This window comes from Schistocerca serialis, chromosome 2 (genome assembly GCF_023864345.2).
Source record: "Schistocerca serialis cubense isolate TAMUIC-IGC-003099 chromosome 2, iqSchSeri2.2, whole genome shotgun sequence".
Classification (NCBI taxonomy): domain Eukaryota; kingdom Metazoa; phylum Arthropoda; class Insecta; order Orthoptera; family Acrididae; genus Schistocerca; species Schistocerca serialis.
In genome coordinates, this window is record NC_064639.1 from 359,562,585 (window position 1) to 359,579,996 (window position 17,412).

Sequence of the window (17,412 nt, forward strand, 5' to 3'; positions counted from 1 at the left end):
GTATGTCTGCCCCTCAAAGGTGAAATAGTTGTTGGTAAGTATAAAGCTGATTAAGGTGAGCACGAAGGTTGTCATACGGTTGGAATCAGGTGGGCACTGACTGAGGAAATGTTCAGTAGCAGACAGACTGTGTGCATGGGGGATGTTGGTATAGAGGTAGGTGGCATCAATGGTGACAAGCAAGGTATGTGGTGGGAGTGGGACAGGCATGGATTTCAGACACTCTAGGAATTGTTTGGTATCTTTGATGTTGGAGGGGAGTCTTTGTTCTATGGGTTGCAGGTGTTGGTCAACTAAGGCAGACATATGTTCGTTGGGTGCTTTGCAGCCAGGCGAGGATGATTGGGTTTGTGGAGCTTACGAAGAAGGTAAAAAGGTAAAAGGTTCTTCCTAAGAAGGTAAAAGGGCTGCACCCCTCATACCTCTGTTATGTACAATGCACTTAGCTTTTCACTCTTATCACCTCATGCACGATGTTTAAGCAGTAATCTCTGACTGAATATTACCCTGTCTTCCACCATTAAGCCCTCAGGTTTTCAAATCTCGTCTGATGCGGTCCCCAACAATCAGTCTTTCCTTCTCGTCCCGTGTGATAAGTCTCCCCTGACCCATGGTTTTGGGTGACTTTCCTGAAATTTACTCCTTTTCCTAGACCTCTCCAGTACTTTTCCTTTACCCCTCTTCCTTCCCCTTCAACCCTTCTGCCCGAGGAAGGAACCACTGGCTCCGAAAGCTTGCCAATTAAAACCATCTTTTATTTGTGTGTTCTGGCGCCACTTGGTGAGTAGATTTTTTTATCTATCCTATTAAATTATTTTGTCAACAATTGATTGTTTTTGTTGTTATAAGACAAGCAAAAGTTGTATCTTCACAAAACAAAGGTAATACGAAAGACACAGGAAACTGCAGACCTGCTTCTGTCATCATTTAAAACAATAATTGAATAAATTATAAAAGATGAATTACCTTAAAAAAGGTTACCTCACCAACAAAGCTCTCATTGGTTTCTGGATTAGTAAAAGTACAGAATCATAGCAGAGTTTACAAAAGTGGTACTTGATGCTCTAGACAATGATGGCAGTGTCACAGGCATTTGTTTAGATCCATTCAAAGTCTTTGATACTGTTAATGATAAAATCACACTAGAGAGGCTACAATCATTAGTAATAATGGGAATAGCAAATTAATCATTCTGTTTTTATCTGGAAAATGAGTTAGAGGTCAAAAATAGCAGAAATCTCCTTTCTTTGGAAATATTTAAGAGACAGAAAATAAATTATTACAGGAGTTCTTTGGCATAGCATATTAAGACTATTATTATTTTTAATATACATCAATAACTTTTCGGATAATGTTAGACACAAGAAAATATTATGTTTGCTGATGACAGAAACACTGGTTAGCCATTTTAATTGTGGCAATCTCTACACAAAATGCTTTGTAGTGGACAGAAGTTAGTTGGTAAACAACATGCGTTCAGGTTGTTTTACCTTTGATATTGTAGGAGGTACCAGTAGGGGGACTGGAGTAGGTGGTAATGGGTGTATGCATGGTGCAAGTTTTACATGGGGTTAGAGGTTAGGAGGGTAGCAGAAAGAGACTGTGGGTGGTGTGGTGAAGATAACAAGAAGACAGAATCTCATTTCAGAGCCTGACTTATGAAAGTTACAGCCTTAGAAGAGTAATGTAGTGGCCATCCAGGGCCTGGTAATACTAGATGACAAGGTGGAGGCTTCTGAGTTTTTCTGGAAGTGTGGGCTATATTAGAGTGCAGCACGGGGCAATTGCCAGGAGAATTGTTTGTAAATAAGATCTGTGGTGTAGCCATGGGAGGGGAAAGCATGGGAGAGTTGTTGGTGTAGATGGTAAGGTTGACTCCATTCACTAACAACAGTAACTTCTGTCAGGTATGAAAATCATCTGTTACTGACAAGCCATGACACTCATCTCCAATCCCTGTCAGTTAGAATCTTTTTATGACCTTCATTCTTATGCCGCGTTACATGAGTGTGAGTGATATACAGAGGGGTTCAGAAAAACATAGACACTCTTTGATAGTTAATATCTTTGGAACAAACTGAGATACCATTGCAATTTTGTGTGGTAGTGTAGTCCATTGTTTTCTCAACAGATCATGGTATGCATTTTCCAGCAGCTGGCAGTGCAGCAATGAATGAAGTAAGATTGTCTTTTGAGGAGCACAAGGACATATTGAAGTGGCACTGGAAGTGCAAAAATATGATAGAGGTTGTAATGGTTCTTTATTTACGTGACCGTTATGGCACTCCAACCCCAGTTCTCGATACCAGTAATATCGTACTACTTTTCTGCGAAGTAACAGACATATTTTTGTGACAATATTCACATTTGGTTTTATTAATGTATAGGTACTCTGATTATCAATATATTACAGTGATATGGTTCTTGTGTGTATTCATTTCTGTGAGACTGTCATAATCTTTGACTTACTTGTAAGCGTTTTGGCGCAAATGCAGACAGAGCAGTCTTTGTTTCACTTTGCAGAAGTTAAATTGTTATTTCACTTTGTAAAAGAACAGTCAAGTCTTGTGTTTGGTTAAAGTGGAAATTAAATATATGAAGATTGATACAAAACTGTTTTCTTGATGATGTGACAATTAAGAAGAAGAATATGTGAATTTACAAGAAGTTTAATAAAAATGTGGATCTTGAACACCAAGTCAAAAATTATTTCTACCATACCATTGTTCTGATCTGGGATTGTTTGATCATTAAGAATTTCCTGTAAAACGCATTTGTTAGGTCTTCAAATATTGCTAAAATACAGATCTGGACCTTCTAGCAGTCAAAGTGGAATCACTCTAGAATCAACAAGATGAGCCATAACAACTTCAACAAAATCTACGTGGGAATCCATTCAAGATAAGTTCCAAAATTAATGACTTTTTTACAGTGACTTCATTATTTCCATTCTGACGATACCATCCACAGTCAATAACTTTGTTGTTGCCCGATAAAGCTAACATATGCGACATTATCAATGCATGGACATTATTAATCTGATTTCTAACCTACTTTGCAAGTGGTGGTATTGTTAGAAGGTGCAATAGCAATGGCATGATGTGTATGGAACTCAGCCACAAACACATAAAACAATTCATTGCATTCAGGATAAATTTAAGGCTGACAGTACTCTTCAGGATGTGGCCAACCAAAAACATCAAGTCCAGGTTCCAGTGCTGCTGTGTTGTAACATTCTGTTAGGTAACCTAAAAAGTCTGTGAAGCAAGTGGAAAGTGTACATTCCAAGATTGCTGTGTGCTATGAACGAGGATGACCTGGATCAAAGGATGGAGTACTGTGAGTGGTTTGAGGGCATACTTCATGAGGATGAACAGCCTGCAGGGTGCTTATCTGGTCTGTCAAGGCACAATTCAAACTGAACAGTACTGTAAACCACCACAGCCACATGTACTGGGCTCCTGAAAATCCTCAAGTTCGCATGGACAAATGTGTTAATCTATCGGGTGTTAATGTGTGGTATGGTTTGTCATCAGGCATTTGACTGGCCTATTCTTCTGTGGAGGTACCGTAACTAGTGAGGTGTATCTTCATATGATTCAAACATTGATTTTACCTGCCATCTGAGAGGTGTTTGGAAAAGAAAAATTTTACCTACAACAAGATGGCACCCTGCCTCACTAACATAGAGATGTCAGAGCCCACTAGGACAATAATCTATCTGGACCATGGATAGGTCAAATAGGAGGTGTTCAGCACCCACCACAATCTCCAGACCTTACACCTCTTGACTTCTACCTGTAAGGAAAGTTGAAAACAAGTTTATCAACAGAATCCAGCTACACTGAATGAACTATGAGGAAACATTGAGGCATCCTGTGCAGCTATCACACCAGCAACACTGACAGCTGTAGTTCAGTCAACAGTTCAGCAGTATCTATGTTGTTTGGCTGCCAATGGGAGTCACTTTGAACACGTAAAGTAATCTTCTCCCCCATGCAAGAATTGTAACGATGTCATTTCGTTCCATTAATATTGACTATCAGAGAGTGTCTACATTTTTCTGGACCCCTCTGTATTATTGCTTGTAAAAACATTGTACACTATTTGTTGATACACCATTAAATTGGGTAACTTCACTCAAGGTGTGGCCAACGGCATGCCCAAACAAGATATATCATTTCTCCAAGTCAACTCATCTTGCTGTACTGATTCCTACAACCAACTGGTTCATACACACCACTTCACTGCCACAATTTACATCAGCACTGGAGAATCATATGACTGCCTGACACAAGTTCCCACACTGCTTCACCAGAATGTTCTTTTAATGAGGTGACTAATGTTTCGACTGGAGAGGCTTTTGCTTTTCTGTTTATGTCCTCCTCCTTCCTCTTTTTCTCATTTCTTTCATCCTAGTTCTAATACACACTATTCATTGCTCATCCTCTAATTTATCTGTACTTCTCACTCTGTTCCAATCATGTCTGAACTGAAAATGGTACAGTGGTCACCAATGTACTATCTTTGACCTCCTACTCTCTCTCCTTTCAACCTCACAACAGGTGGGTCCCACTCATCCTGAGCTCTGAGTGATCTACTTTCTTTTTTAACCTTCCCCAACCTATCTCTTCCTCCTCTCTGAAGAAGGAAATAATAGTTTCAACACCAATTATAGTGTTTGTACTTGTATCTACTGACAGTACTAAATATTTTGCTTTTTGATGATAATTACTGGCCAGCAATTCTGTCTCATACATGTTTTAGTTTCTTGGTTGTTTTTTGCTTTTCATACAAAATTCAATTTGTCATGTATTATCAAAGGATTTCTGCTGTAACTTGTCTTTTGCCTTTTTAGTTCTATCCTGTCTTATATATTTCATCTCTCAAAGCTATCCATTCATCTACTGTTGTATTTATTTCCCATTTCCAATCAATGCTAAATGCTCCCTTCAAAACTCCCAACAAGCAATGTTTCTTTCAATTTATTCAAGTTGCAGCTCCATAATTTCCAATTTTTCTGCAGTTTCTTCAGTTTAAAGCTGTAGTCCATAACCAATGATTTATGTTCAGAGTCCGCATCTTTCTTGTGTATGTTTTTCGGTTTAAAATCTGGTTTCAAAATCTCTTTCGCATCATTATACTATCTACCTGAAGGCTTTTGGGTCTTCAAACCTCTTCCATGAATACAATCTTCTTTCATGATTTGTAAACCAAGTGTCAGCAATGATACTTGTGTTCTGTACAAAATTCTATCAGGTGTCTTCCCATTTCATTCCATTCCCGCAGTGTATGTTCTCCTACTACCTTTCCTACTATTTAATTTGAGTCCCCCATCAGAATAAAATTTTTGTCTCCTTTCATGATCTGAATAATTTCTTTTATCACATCATAGTTCTTTCAATCATCTCATCATCTGTGGACGTAGTAGGCAAGTAATACAAACTTGAGCTACTGTGATGGGTGTTGGTATTGTGTCTACCTTCGCTACAATAATGCATTCACTATGCTGTTTGTAGTAGCTCGCCTACTTTCTTATTTCTTGATTCATTATTAGACATATTTGTGCATTACCCTAATTTGATTTTGTGTTGATGATCCTGTACTCACATGAGTAGAAGACCTGTTCTCCATGCCACCTCACTTAACTAATTCCCACTGTAACTTCAACCAACCCATTTCTCTCTTGCATTTTATCAGCTTACTGATCAATTGTCTAACATACCACACTCCTACTTGGAGAACATCCTCTTTACAGTTCCTGCCCAAGGAAACAAATGGGTTACTATTTTACCTCTGGAATATTCTACCCATGAGGATGCCATCATCATCATCATCAAATCATAACAGTAGAGCTCCACGTCCTCGAGAAATATAATGGCTGTAGTTTCCCCTAGCTTTCAGCCATTCACTGTACTGTAAAAGCAAAGCCATGTTGACTAATGCTACAAAGTCAAACCATTCATTCACTCAGGGGAGCCTTCAGGGATGGAATTAACATATAAATAGTACCTATTTTTGGGGAAAGGAGGAAAAATAGAAAGAAAGAAAGAAAGAAAGAAAGAAAGAGAAAGCCATTGCTCTTCTTCTTACACTTCTCAGCTACTGTTTTTATCTAATACTTTGTACTAAATATTTGTGTAACTTAACTGCTGTACTAATTTCAGAGATCACTATCAGCTGTCTACACAGAGTGAGGCAGCTAAGAAAGGTCACCTCAAATATTTCCAGAATGAATATCAAGGTGCAATTTTCTTTAAGTTACAGTAGATGACGTGGCAAATTTTCTGAGATATGCAAGGAATTCTTAATGTTTATAGCTGCTAAATATGACACCAATTCTTTTAATGGAACTATGTACTTATTTCTGTGGCATCAAAAAGAGTCTTTGGAGGGCAATTCAGTCACATAATGGGCGGAACTTGATCAAATAGTAACAAGGTAACAACACAGCTAACCACTATCTCACTGTCAGAGGAAGAGATCCAACAAATGTCTCCCTTACTGTAAAAAAGCTTATGATCATTAACCATAGACCCCAAAAACTGTTGTAGCCAACTGCAGTCCAACATTCACAAAAGAAGAAGAGAGAATGTGGATCTTGGTCTTGGATGGTTTAGTGAATTGTGTTAGCGATCAGCTCATCATCAGTGTAGCAAACAACAGCTCCAGTGGTGACCTGTATGGCTGTATCCATCAGATTCAGGTATTGAGGGAGTTAAAAGATTACTGTATGAGTTAATGGTTGGTTGATTTAAAGGAATGGCACAAACAATGAGGTCATTGGTCCCACTGGATTAGGGAATGATGGGGAAGGGCATTGGCCATGCCCTTTGAAAGGAACCATCCCGGTCTTTGCCTGCAGCAATTTAGGGAAATCAAAGAAGATCTAAATTAGGATGGCTGAACGTGGGTTTGAACCGCCATCCTCCCAAATGTGAGCTTAGTGCATTAACCACTGCACCACCTCACTCGGCCATGAGTTAATGATGCTAACTACCACCTTCTGTTGTTTCACTTTCTTTACCTGCTCTTCTTCTGAACTGGCACATGCTTTCCACCTGACTGTTGAAGTGTCTGCTTCAGACGTTTTACCTTATTTTAATTCATTGGCTTAAAATCAATTAGCATTTGCTGTTTTGTTGTTTTTCTATCAGTAGTCATTTCTACAAATTATCTGCAGGTGTTTACATAACTATGAGTTAGCTGGCACAGCTGGCCAGTCAGCACATATGCGCCAGCAATACACTGGTTTCCAAAATTAAAGCAACAAATGGAAATTTTTGCAAGGTTGCATTTATTTTGCCACAAAACAGTACAAACAGGTGATAGCAAAGTAGAAACAATGTATAATAACACAGAATGCAAACAACTGTGACGTGCATCACAGTAGACAAAAACGTTCTTCACTTTTTCCAACTTAACAACACACACATTGTGACAACTGGTTAATGCATTCACTAAGGGGTGTGACCACTTCTGGTAGCAACACAGGCCTGACAGTGACAGAGCATGCTGTGAGTAATGTCATCAGTATCATGTTGAGGCGACAATGCTCATTCTTCCTGCGGAGCTGCTCGCAAGTCTTGGAGAGTAGTTGGTAAATGTTGACGTGATGCAACCCGTCTGCCTAAGTGCATCCCAGACATGCTCTATGGGATTCAAATCAGGAGTGTGAGCCGGCCATGCCATGCAGTATCTTTTGTTTCCAAGAAAACATCAACCACTCATTCTCTATGAGGTCAAGCACTATCGTCCATCAATACGAAGTCTGGGTGCACAGCACCTCGCAACATCTGTATTTGAGGTCCCAAGACCTCATCATGATACCTGACAGCAGTTAAACCTTTCTGATTCACCCATAAAATTTCATGAAGAGGTGTTTGAATGGTCAACATAATCCCTGGTCACACCATTAGTGATCCTCCTTGATATCAGTCTCTTTCCACGGTCTCAAAATCATTTCCCACATTCCTTTCAGATGTGAATCCATCGAGAACCACTCTCCAGACCAAATCGGGACTCATCTGTCAAAAGAACATTGGCCCACTCTTCGACTGTACATGTGGCATGTTGACAAATCCACTCTACACATTCCCTTCTGTGAAGATGTGTCAGAGGCACACATACAGCAGGTTTCCAACAATAAAAGTCACTCTATTAAAGCCTTCTCTACACTGTTTGCCTCAATACATGTCTAGTGGGTACTGCGTGGCCTGATGTCAGTTGCTACGCAGTACTGTGGTGGTACTGCATGCCCTTACAGCTAAGTAATGGTCCTCTCTTTCTGATGTCACATGTGGTCAGCAATGCCCTGGTCTTCGGGATACAGTATTGGTTTCTATAAACATGTTGCCACATCCAAGAAACAGAACAATTCATGTTAAGCCATCAGGCCACATGAGTTTGTGACTGTCCTGCTTCCATTCTTCCTATGGGCCTCCACCACAGAGAGTCTGGTAGGCATCTTCTCTATGCCATACTGTACCGTCTGTGACTGTGTACACAGTGATTGTGGATGTGGGACTACCCAAAAAACACTACTGCATTTGACAGGCGCCCTGACATCATTGTTGGTGAGGTTTTCCATTGATTGAAATGCCATCTTCCATGCAGGACACATTGTATGGACATCTGTTGATTGTTTGTATGTTATATCATGAATTAGACACAGGATGGGGAAACAGCAGTTTGTTGCTTTAATTTTGGACGCCCAGTGTATTTGTAAGATTTTTTTCAATCTTATTGGTGACATTACAGTACAACTTGGTTTATTATCATCTTACTTGAGTGTTCTCGAGAGAGAGTGCTTTAATCTTCACATAAATGACAAGCCAATGAGGTTACAGTGAGTGGAGAAGTATACATAGCGTAATGTTTGCATCAGGTTTATGCTTAACAATGTATAAAGTCAATGAAGAGCAGTAAGTATTTGACTCGAGCACATATGGGTAACCAAGCATTAGGAATGTTTAGTTAAAAAAAAAAAAAAAATAATAATAATAATAATATGAAACACATTGGCGGGTTTAAGCGAAAACAATGTCAGGAAAAAGAATAGAGTAAACAAAAATTGAACAAAACTGATAATTTTTTACTCAGCCTTCTACAAGTACGTCAGGCCCAAACATTTGTGCTAATTGTGATTCAGATAATGTGGTATCTGTTGGGAAGCCTATTGACGACAATCTGATAATAAACACAGTTAAAAATACTGCTGGCCACTATGAAGCCACTGATCATGTTGATGACATCTGTATATGAAACAAGGAAATAATGGTCGACCTATAAACTCTTCGAAATGGGACTTGGGAAACTTCACGATCAGGACATTGAGTGATAATGAAAATGTCTAATTCTTAACTGGGAACATTACAGCCTTCAGGTCCATTTCCTAAAGACCCACACTAGAACAACAGGTGTTTTTCAACATTGTTCTATGTTTTAGTTTCTAAGTATGGACCATTTAATCATTTTTGGCTCCATTATTCCAAAATTCTAGATGCTGCCTATTGTCATCCTTGCTGGTTGTTTGCTTCAGAAAGGAATAATGTATAGTGTACACGTAATCCAGACTGGAAGCACTTATCAAATAGAATTAAAGAACACAGTTTCTCAAGTGGCCATACAGAAGAATGTGCTGTGTTCAAACTTTGGAAAAAGAATAATACTATTGACAAGGAGTTGAAAATGAAATCTGTAAAGAAGTGTCATTTTAGAACATGCTTCTTACCAGGTTATTCGATATCATGCTTACTGTAACAAAAATTTTATTGCTTTTCAGAGGACATTGAGAGAACTTAAGTCAGGAGGAAGGCTACCATAGCAATTTTCTGTCTGTTATAGAGCTTGTCATCCAGTATGATCACAATGGGGCAAATTTTGGATACGCTGAAAGGTAATCATTTTCACTTCTCAACAATTTTTTAGCATTTTATTGTTTGTTTAGTTTTTTCAATTGGTTACATTCGAAAACCTTTTTAAAATCATATCTTTTTGTTTGTCCAATCCACAAGGTATCTGAGTCCAACAATTCAAAACGAAATGATTGAGAATTAGAGGATCACCACTTTTCGCCGTCATAACGGACAATACACAGGATATATTGAAGGTAGATCAGCTAAGCATTGTTCTGAGATATGCAGTAAAGAAAAGATAAGAAAATGAACAATTAATTGCTATAGAAGTAAAAGAATTATTTCCAGGGTTTTATGCAGTCATCAAACATAGAACAGCAGATTTAGCCAAGCAGGTGATTAAATTATTTTTTACTGACAAAAATATTTATTTAAAAAGTTCGTAGGTCAAGAGTGTGATGGGGCCAGTGTGTTGAGCGGTGTTTATAATGATGTAAAAAACAGATTAAGAATATTCAGCCAAATGTGGAGTGTGTACATTCCACCAGTCATAATTTGAATTTAGTGATAAATTATGCCATTGGCAGTTATGTGGAAGTACAGAATTTTTTTGCAACAGTGCAAGACTCGTATAATTTTTTTGGGAAGAGTGTTAACCATTTGGATGGACTGTCAAAATTCACTGGTGGATCAGAAACCACTCTAAAAAAAATTGAATACAGCTAAGTAGCGGTCTAGGGGAGTTAATAAGAAATTTGCAATAAAACTTCATTTTTTTAAATATAATCAAGACACTATCAGAAATAGTACTGAAGAGTTCCAATGAAGATGAGAGTAGCGAAGCAGAAGGTATTAAAAAAAAAGTGCTAAATTCCGAGTCCATATCCCTTTGTGAATTCATGCACCAAATATTGAAAGACATCAATTATGCATCCAAAATTCCACAAAAAAAACACGATATCAATTTGGACATGGCAAATAGAGCTTTAACAGATGTTACAATAAAACTGATATTTTATAGCTATGATTTCGAATCATTCAAGTGCAAAGCCAGTGGAACTGTTAAAAAAAAAAAAATCTGACAGAGATTACAATTTTCACAGAAAACAGTGAAAGAAAGTTAAAAAAAACATTTTGATGAACTAGCTTTTGACCACGGATTTCAAAACAGGGAAGAAATATTTAAAGTTACTATTTTCAGAAATGTACTACACTCAATAACAGCTCAGTTAAACACATGTCAAATATTTAATTTCCTAACACCATTACTTTTGCTCATTGTAGATGAAGTAACTTTGTTACAAAAATATTCAATTCTAAGGGAAATATTATGATATAATAGACCCTAATTTTTCACTTTAGTTTGTTAATATTTATCACCTTGTTCTATCTAAATTGACTGTGACATGGACTGTTCACCAATTATGTAAGGATATTATAATTAAAAATGCAATGCTAGAATCCAATATTATGGAAGATTTTACCACAATTTTATAATTTTATACAATATGTGGCACTTCTGCAACAGCCAAAAGATCATTCAGCAAATTAAAAATAATAAAAACTTATTTAAGGAATAGTATGTGTCAAGCTCAACTCCAACATTTGGCACTCAAAGTAATTGAAAACAGGACTGCATCAAGTCTAGATTTAGCAGTAATTACTGATGATTTTACAAGAAGTAAAGACAGAAAAAAACTGTAAAATATTCTTACTGACAATTACCAATTGGAAATCATAGCTCTAAACAAAATGAGGCTGATTGGTACAGTACACTGAGCTCACAGCACACTAGTTTAGCAAGAATGAGTTGCTGGCTCTGATGACAGTCCACCTCCCTGCACCTCTGTGCCTTCACAGATGCGCAAGTCCTGACTTTGCTGTTTCCAGAGTGCTTCGCAGTAAGGGGCCATGTTTTCATGGCTGTCTAATTCTTCTTCATTGTTTATTTTTTACTAGCTTCTGCCTGCAACTCTGTTCGGTTGGTATGGACCAACATTGAAAATTATCTCATTGGATTCTTTTGTCGGTATGAAAGTATCCTATGTCCTACCCAGGTTGCACTCTATCCCTGTGCAAAATGTCATCCAAATTCAGCCAACAGTTTCTGCATGAAAGCATAACAAACAAACAAACTTTCACATTTATAATACTATTATGAAGTATGATTAAATATTATATGCTGCGTTACTCATAATAATTTACTTATAGTAAGTAGGTTTGCCTTATTGTGCCAAGAAGTGGGTAGCAAGAAGCTGATGATGAAATAGTTTTGCATCTTTAAAGTATTTAGTTTAGTTTAAATAGGGCTTCAACTTCATTTTTGCCCTGGGGCCCTTGGTTACATAGCTACACCACTAGGCACAATCAGGTAATCTTTCAGAAAACAGTCTCACTGCTGCACTAACAGTTGGGTACAACTCACTGCAAACGTAAATCATATCCACTTTTTTGACTACCATGTACATTGCAAAAGTTTAAATAGCTTCCAGAACAAGTTGTCTGATTTCTACAACAGCAGAGCAAAGACCGATGGGCTTCAAGCACACAGACAAACATACAAACCACACCTGAGTTACATGTTTACATTTAGAAATTATTTTGTTCCTTGTATCATGTAAATTTTACAGTTAATCCTAAAATGATTCTTTATTGTTAACCACTAATACCTTTAGGGAGTAAACGTATTGTCATGTAAGATGTAAGAGCTCCAAGATGTCTGAAGAAGCTCCTGCAAGCCGTTCAGTTAACTATTTTACTTGGTATTCTTAATGCACATTTCTGTAGAATAAATAATTTTCTTACCTTAACTGTACCATAAGTTTATGCCATAGGACAGCAATGAGTGAAAGTATACAAAGTGTGCTAGGCATATTATCTGCAGATTAACACAAGAAGAGAGATTTTCAAGTGCAGATTAGGCAAAATTAAGTAATATACCTGCGTGTACGACCTTGTTAACTCTTAATTATGTTATATTGTTAACTTTTAATTATGTATTGTTTTTGTATTAAGCTGATATGTCTAAAGGGACAGTAAAATGATCTGTGGATGAATCATCAATTAACTAACTAGTCAACAAGGCTGCAATGCATAGATTTCGGCATAAATGTGACATCAGTGCTTTGGTGATGTTTAGCCAGCTGCAATAATTTTTAAGATGACTATATATATTTCATTAGTATTTTTTTATCATTGACCTATGCTTTTAGATATACCTTGAGAAAATATTTAAAATAAGTTAAAAATAGCAACAATGTGGGAAAAGACAGGTTGCTACTTCCCATCAAAAAAGACATTTTAAGTTGCAGACAGGCACTATTAAAAGACACTTACATAAAGCTTTCAGCTGCAGCCTTTATCAGAAAAGGAGAAACACACACAAGCAAGCGCACCTCATGCACACATGACCACCAACTCCGCCAGCAGGCATTTTGGTCTGAGCCGCCGGAGCTGGCAGCCACGCGTGCATGAGGTGTACTTGCTTGTGTCCATGAATGGCATGTGTTTCTCCTTTGCCAATAAAGGCAGTGGCTGAAAGCTTTGAGTAAATGTCTTTTAATGGTGCCTGTCTGCAACTTAATGTGTCTTCTTTGCAGTAAGTAGCAACTTATCTTTTCATACATTGTTGATATTCCTACCTGGAGTTTCCATTGTTTAAAATACATTAAGAGCAGTTTCAATATTGCAGAGATGCTGAGTCGCAGATAGGCGCAACAAAAAGACTTTCACACTTAAAGCTTTCAGTTAATGGCCTTTATCAACAATACACCCACACACACACACACACACACACACACACACACACACACACACACACACACACACACACACACTCACGCAAATGCAACTCATACACACGACTGCCTTACATTGTTACATTCCATCCCGGATTTTCCATTGTTTGATTAAGAAGAGTTTCAGTATTTAAAAAATGCTCTAGAACGATATAAATTTAGTATGGTATCACATCATGAGGAAAAATCTGAAACACAGAGCATAGATCGAATTTAACACATAAAAACATTTAGAACATTAAATTACAAGGTCTGATCAAAAAATTCCAGAACGTTCATAATTTTGCACCAATGGTGTGTTGGAGCAAAATGCAGTTGGTATAGCAGCACACTCCCGTGTTTAATGTGCAAGTGCTGGAAGCTTCATCATTACATGTCTCCTAGTTATTGTTCAGTGCTGTGTTTGAGTAGAACATTGCGTTGCACAGTTTGTGAATTTCGAGATGGCAGAGTTAGAGGAGCAGCATATCTACATTAAATTTTGCGTGAAATTCAAAAAAACCTGCACAGAGACACACCAAATGAGCAGGAGGCCTATGGTGATGAGTGGTTAAGCCATACTGTGTGTTACAAATGGTTCATGTGTTTTAAAAATGGCCAGATGGAAGTTAAAGATGACCCTCACTCAGGACACCCTTTCACGTTTACCAACACCACTCACGTCAGGAACATCAATGAAATTGTGTGCACCAATCGAAGACTGACTTTCTGAGAGATTGCAGAAGAATGTAACATTTCAGCTGAATCACGTCAGGAAATCCTGACACAGCATCTTGGATTGCATTGTGTTGTCACCGAGTACATCTCACCGTTTATGGGTCATGACCAGAAAGACCTTCGCCTCGAGAACAAGGTGTTCCTTAGAGAATCAGAACTTCCTGTGCTCCATACATGAATGGAACAGGAAGAAACCCTAATAACTGGTACAATGGGACGTACCCTCTGCCATGCACCTCACTGTGGTTTGCAGAGTATAGATGTAGATGTAGATGTAGTGATGAGACATGGGGCTACAGTTATGATGTTAAGATGAAGGTTCAATCATCACAATGGATCAGGGAATGTTCTCCAAGACCAAACAAAGCTTGCCAGGCCAGGTCAAATGCCAAAACCAAGCTGATAGTTTTCTTTGACTTAGAAGGATTAGTTCATCATGAATTCGTGCTACAGGGACAAATTGTTAATCAATGGCACTACCACGGCATATTGTGATGCCTGTGAGAAAATGTGAGGAGGAAATGGTCTGAAATGGGGTGAGACAATTTTTGGCTCCTGCACATTCATCCCTGTTGGTATGTGACTATTAAACAAAAAACAAAATCACTGTGTTGCCCCGTGCTCCGTACTCTCCAGACCTGGCCCCTGCCAAAATTTCTTTATTTACAAAGTTGAAAACCCCATTGAAAGGATGAAGATTTGCAATGATAGAGAGATAAAAGAAAATTCACAGACGGCACTTTGCCTGCGAACCACCAAGAGGTGTACCAAGACTGCTTCTGGAAGTGGTAAGGTGTTGAAACTCATGTATCATTTGTGGAGGAGATTATTTCAAAGAAGATCATGTACAGTAAGTAAAAGGTAAGCATAGAAAAACTTTATGGACAAAGTTCTGGAATTTTTTGAACAGACTTCATATGTGATAGGTTGCAGCCAAATGTGTAAGATACCTCAATGACCACATATACCTGGGTCTGCACTTCTTGAGTTTATCATCGAAGAGCTGTCCCTCTGGGCAGCTCAGAACTGATATGTGATTGGTTATCTCAGGCTTTGTGCCATCCTTGGCAGGTGCTAATGAAGGCAAGCAGACTGCATAGTAGGCAGGTGCATGGGCCAGTGCGTGCACTGCGCCCAGTTTGCTGCTGCAGTCCACAGCTGCTCCGCAAGAGGTAGGAGTGGTTGGCTCTTTAGTCGCAGGACTGTCCATGCAGCTCTTGCTCTCCGGGTCATAGCGCTCATCACATTTGTCTGTGGAGACAGCGTGTGTGATCATAAAATAGTGTTCACTTGCAAATAATTGTTTCTAGTTTGGTAAAAACACTGGTTACGTGTTCAATGTAATACTGTAAGCAGTTGAATAGTCAAGATGCTGAAAGCTAAATAAAGAAAACATAAAAAATAAATCAATAAAAATAGTAGAGTGGCAGAAACAACAAGAAAAAGGAGATGGATATTTTTTGGGCATTTATAGAAAATGAATGATGACAGGTTGACAAAGCAAATGTTCAAGTGTCTTGGGGGAAAGGAATCCACAGTGAGTTTGATTTGAGAAGTTAAAAAAGATTTAGAAATGCATAATACAAAAGCAGGAGAATCAGCAGAAACGAATATTTTCAGAAGGAAAGTGTTAAATTTATAAGGATTCTGCCATGCCAGAACTGTTCATCGTCTCACATAGTAACCAGTCATATACCAGAATCAAGCAGAGCAAATCTGCAGAGGGCAGTCCAGCATACAACAGCCAGATGGGTTTGCATACCCGTTGGGCCCATGGGCAGCAGTGTGACCATCAGAAGTTGCTGACCACATGGTCCTACTTGCCTCTGCAGGATCACACAGCTGCAATTAGACTCAGTGATGTTAAGGCCCATAGTGCTCCGAGCCATTTGAGCCAGACCCAGCTGTACTCTGGCACCTTCAAGGCTGTACCTGGCCAGTTCAATCCTAACAATCTCTCTGGGCCAGGGGCTGATCATAGTAGTGGTTTAGCAATCAGAGTCTCACTGAGGACCCATCAGCATCTTCAATTCTATATTCCAGCCAGCAATCTCCATCACACAGAGCATCCAGTGCTATCTCAGGCTTCACTGAGACGTGGCCTCTATACTGGGCACATGTGTGGATTACAGTATTGGCTGCAGTAGAGAGTCATGCTATTAATTTTCTATCTAAAATGAATCCAGAAATTGACTTTGATATTTCTTGGAGTCACGAGCCCAACAAACAGTAAGTGCAACTCTGACTTAACCACATACTGTCAATGTAAAAGCTTATTCAAAGGAGGAGATTTGAGTTCATGTGTTTACTAATAAACTTGTTCTGCATTGTTTACCTGGACTGTGTTCTTACTGCACCTCCAGTGGCACAGTGCACATCAGCTGGCAACAAAGTGTTTTGTCATTGAACTCAATTATAAAATGTATACTACCTCCAAAGTAGATAGTGTTTTCTTACAAGTAATTCTCTGTTCCAGCATGTCTGTTACAACAGATACTACTAACCAAGTGTTGATACTTCTCCAGAATATGCAACAGATTCAAGAACTGCAGCTAGAGAAAACTGCTGTCATCAACATGACACTGTCAGAAGTCTCCAACTGCTTGTGATGCATCAATTCACTGGTAAAAAGCACTATGTGACTAAGCTTGAATAACTTTTTCTGGTGCATGGTATCATAGGTGACATTCAGAAGTGTGCATACTTTTTAGTCTATGCAGACCCCAAAGTGTACTTTTTACTGTAGTAGCTCAATCTAGGGGCTGAGGTTCATGCCCTTTGGTATGCACAGTTGAAGTTTTGTGTATTTGACTATTTTGACTCCCAAGTGCACATCACTGCTGTCTGTAACAAATTTTTCAGCAGCCATAAGCTCAGTGGACAGTCATAGAGAGTATCAATAGCAGCATTATAGAATCTGTCCAGAGGCTGCCATTTTCAGTATGCAAACCCTCCCAGTGCAAACAATCTTACACCACATCCTTAGTTCAGGGCATGATTCCCATCCACTCATCTGATGTAGGGCTCTGCAATGATCTCCT

General features: G+C 38.6%; 1 protein-coding gene across 3 annotated transcripts in view; it reads right to left on the reverse strand.

Annotated features, from left to right (window-relative positions):
• LOC126457178 (uncharacterized) overlaps positions 1-17,412 on the reverse strand; it is a 175,628-nt gene that overhangs the window by 50,067 nt on the left and 108,149 nt on the right. For all 3 annotated transcript variants that reach the window (XM_050093262.1, XM_050093264.1, XM_050093263.1), the window contains exon 6: positions 15,340-15,622. In XM_050093262.1, the coding sequence (XP_049949219.1) occupies positions 15,340-15,622 (283 nt within the window). The remainder of the gene's footprint in view (positions 1-15,339; positions 15,623-17,412) is intronic.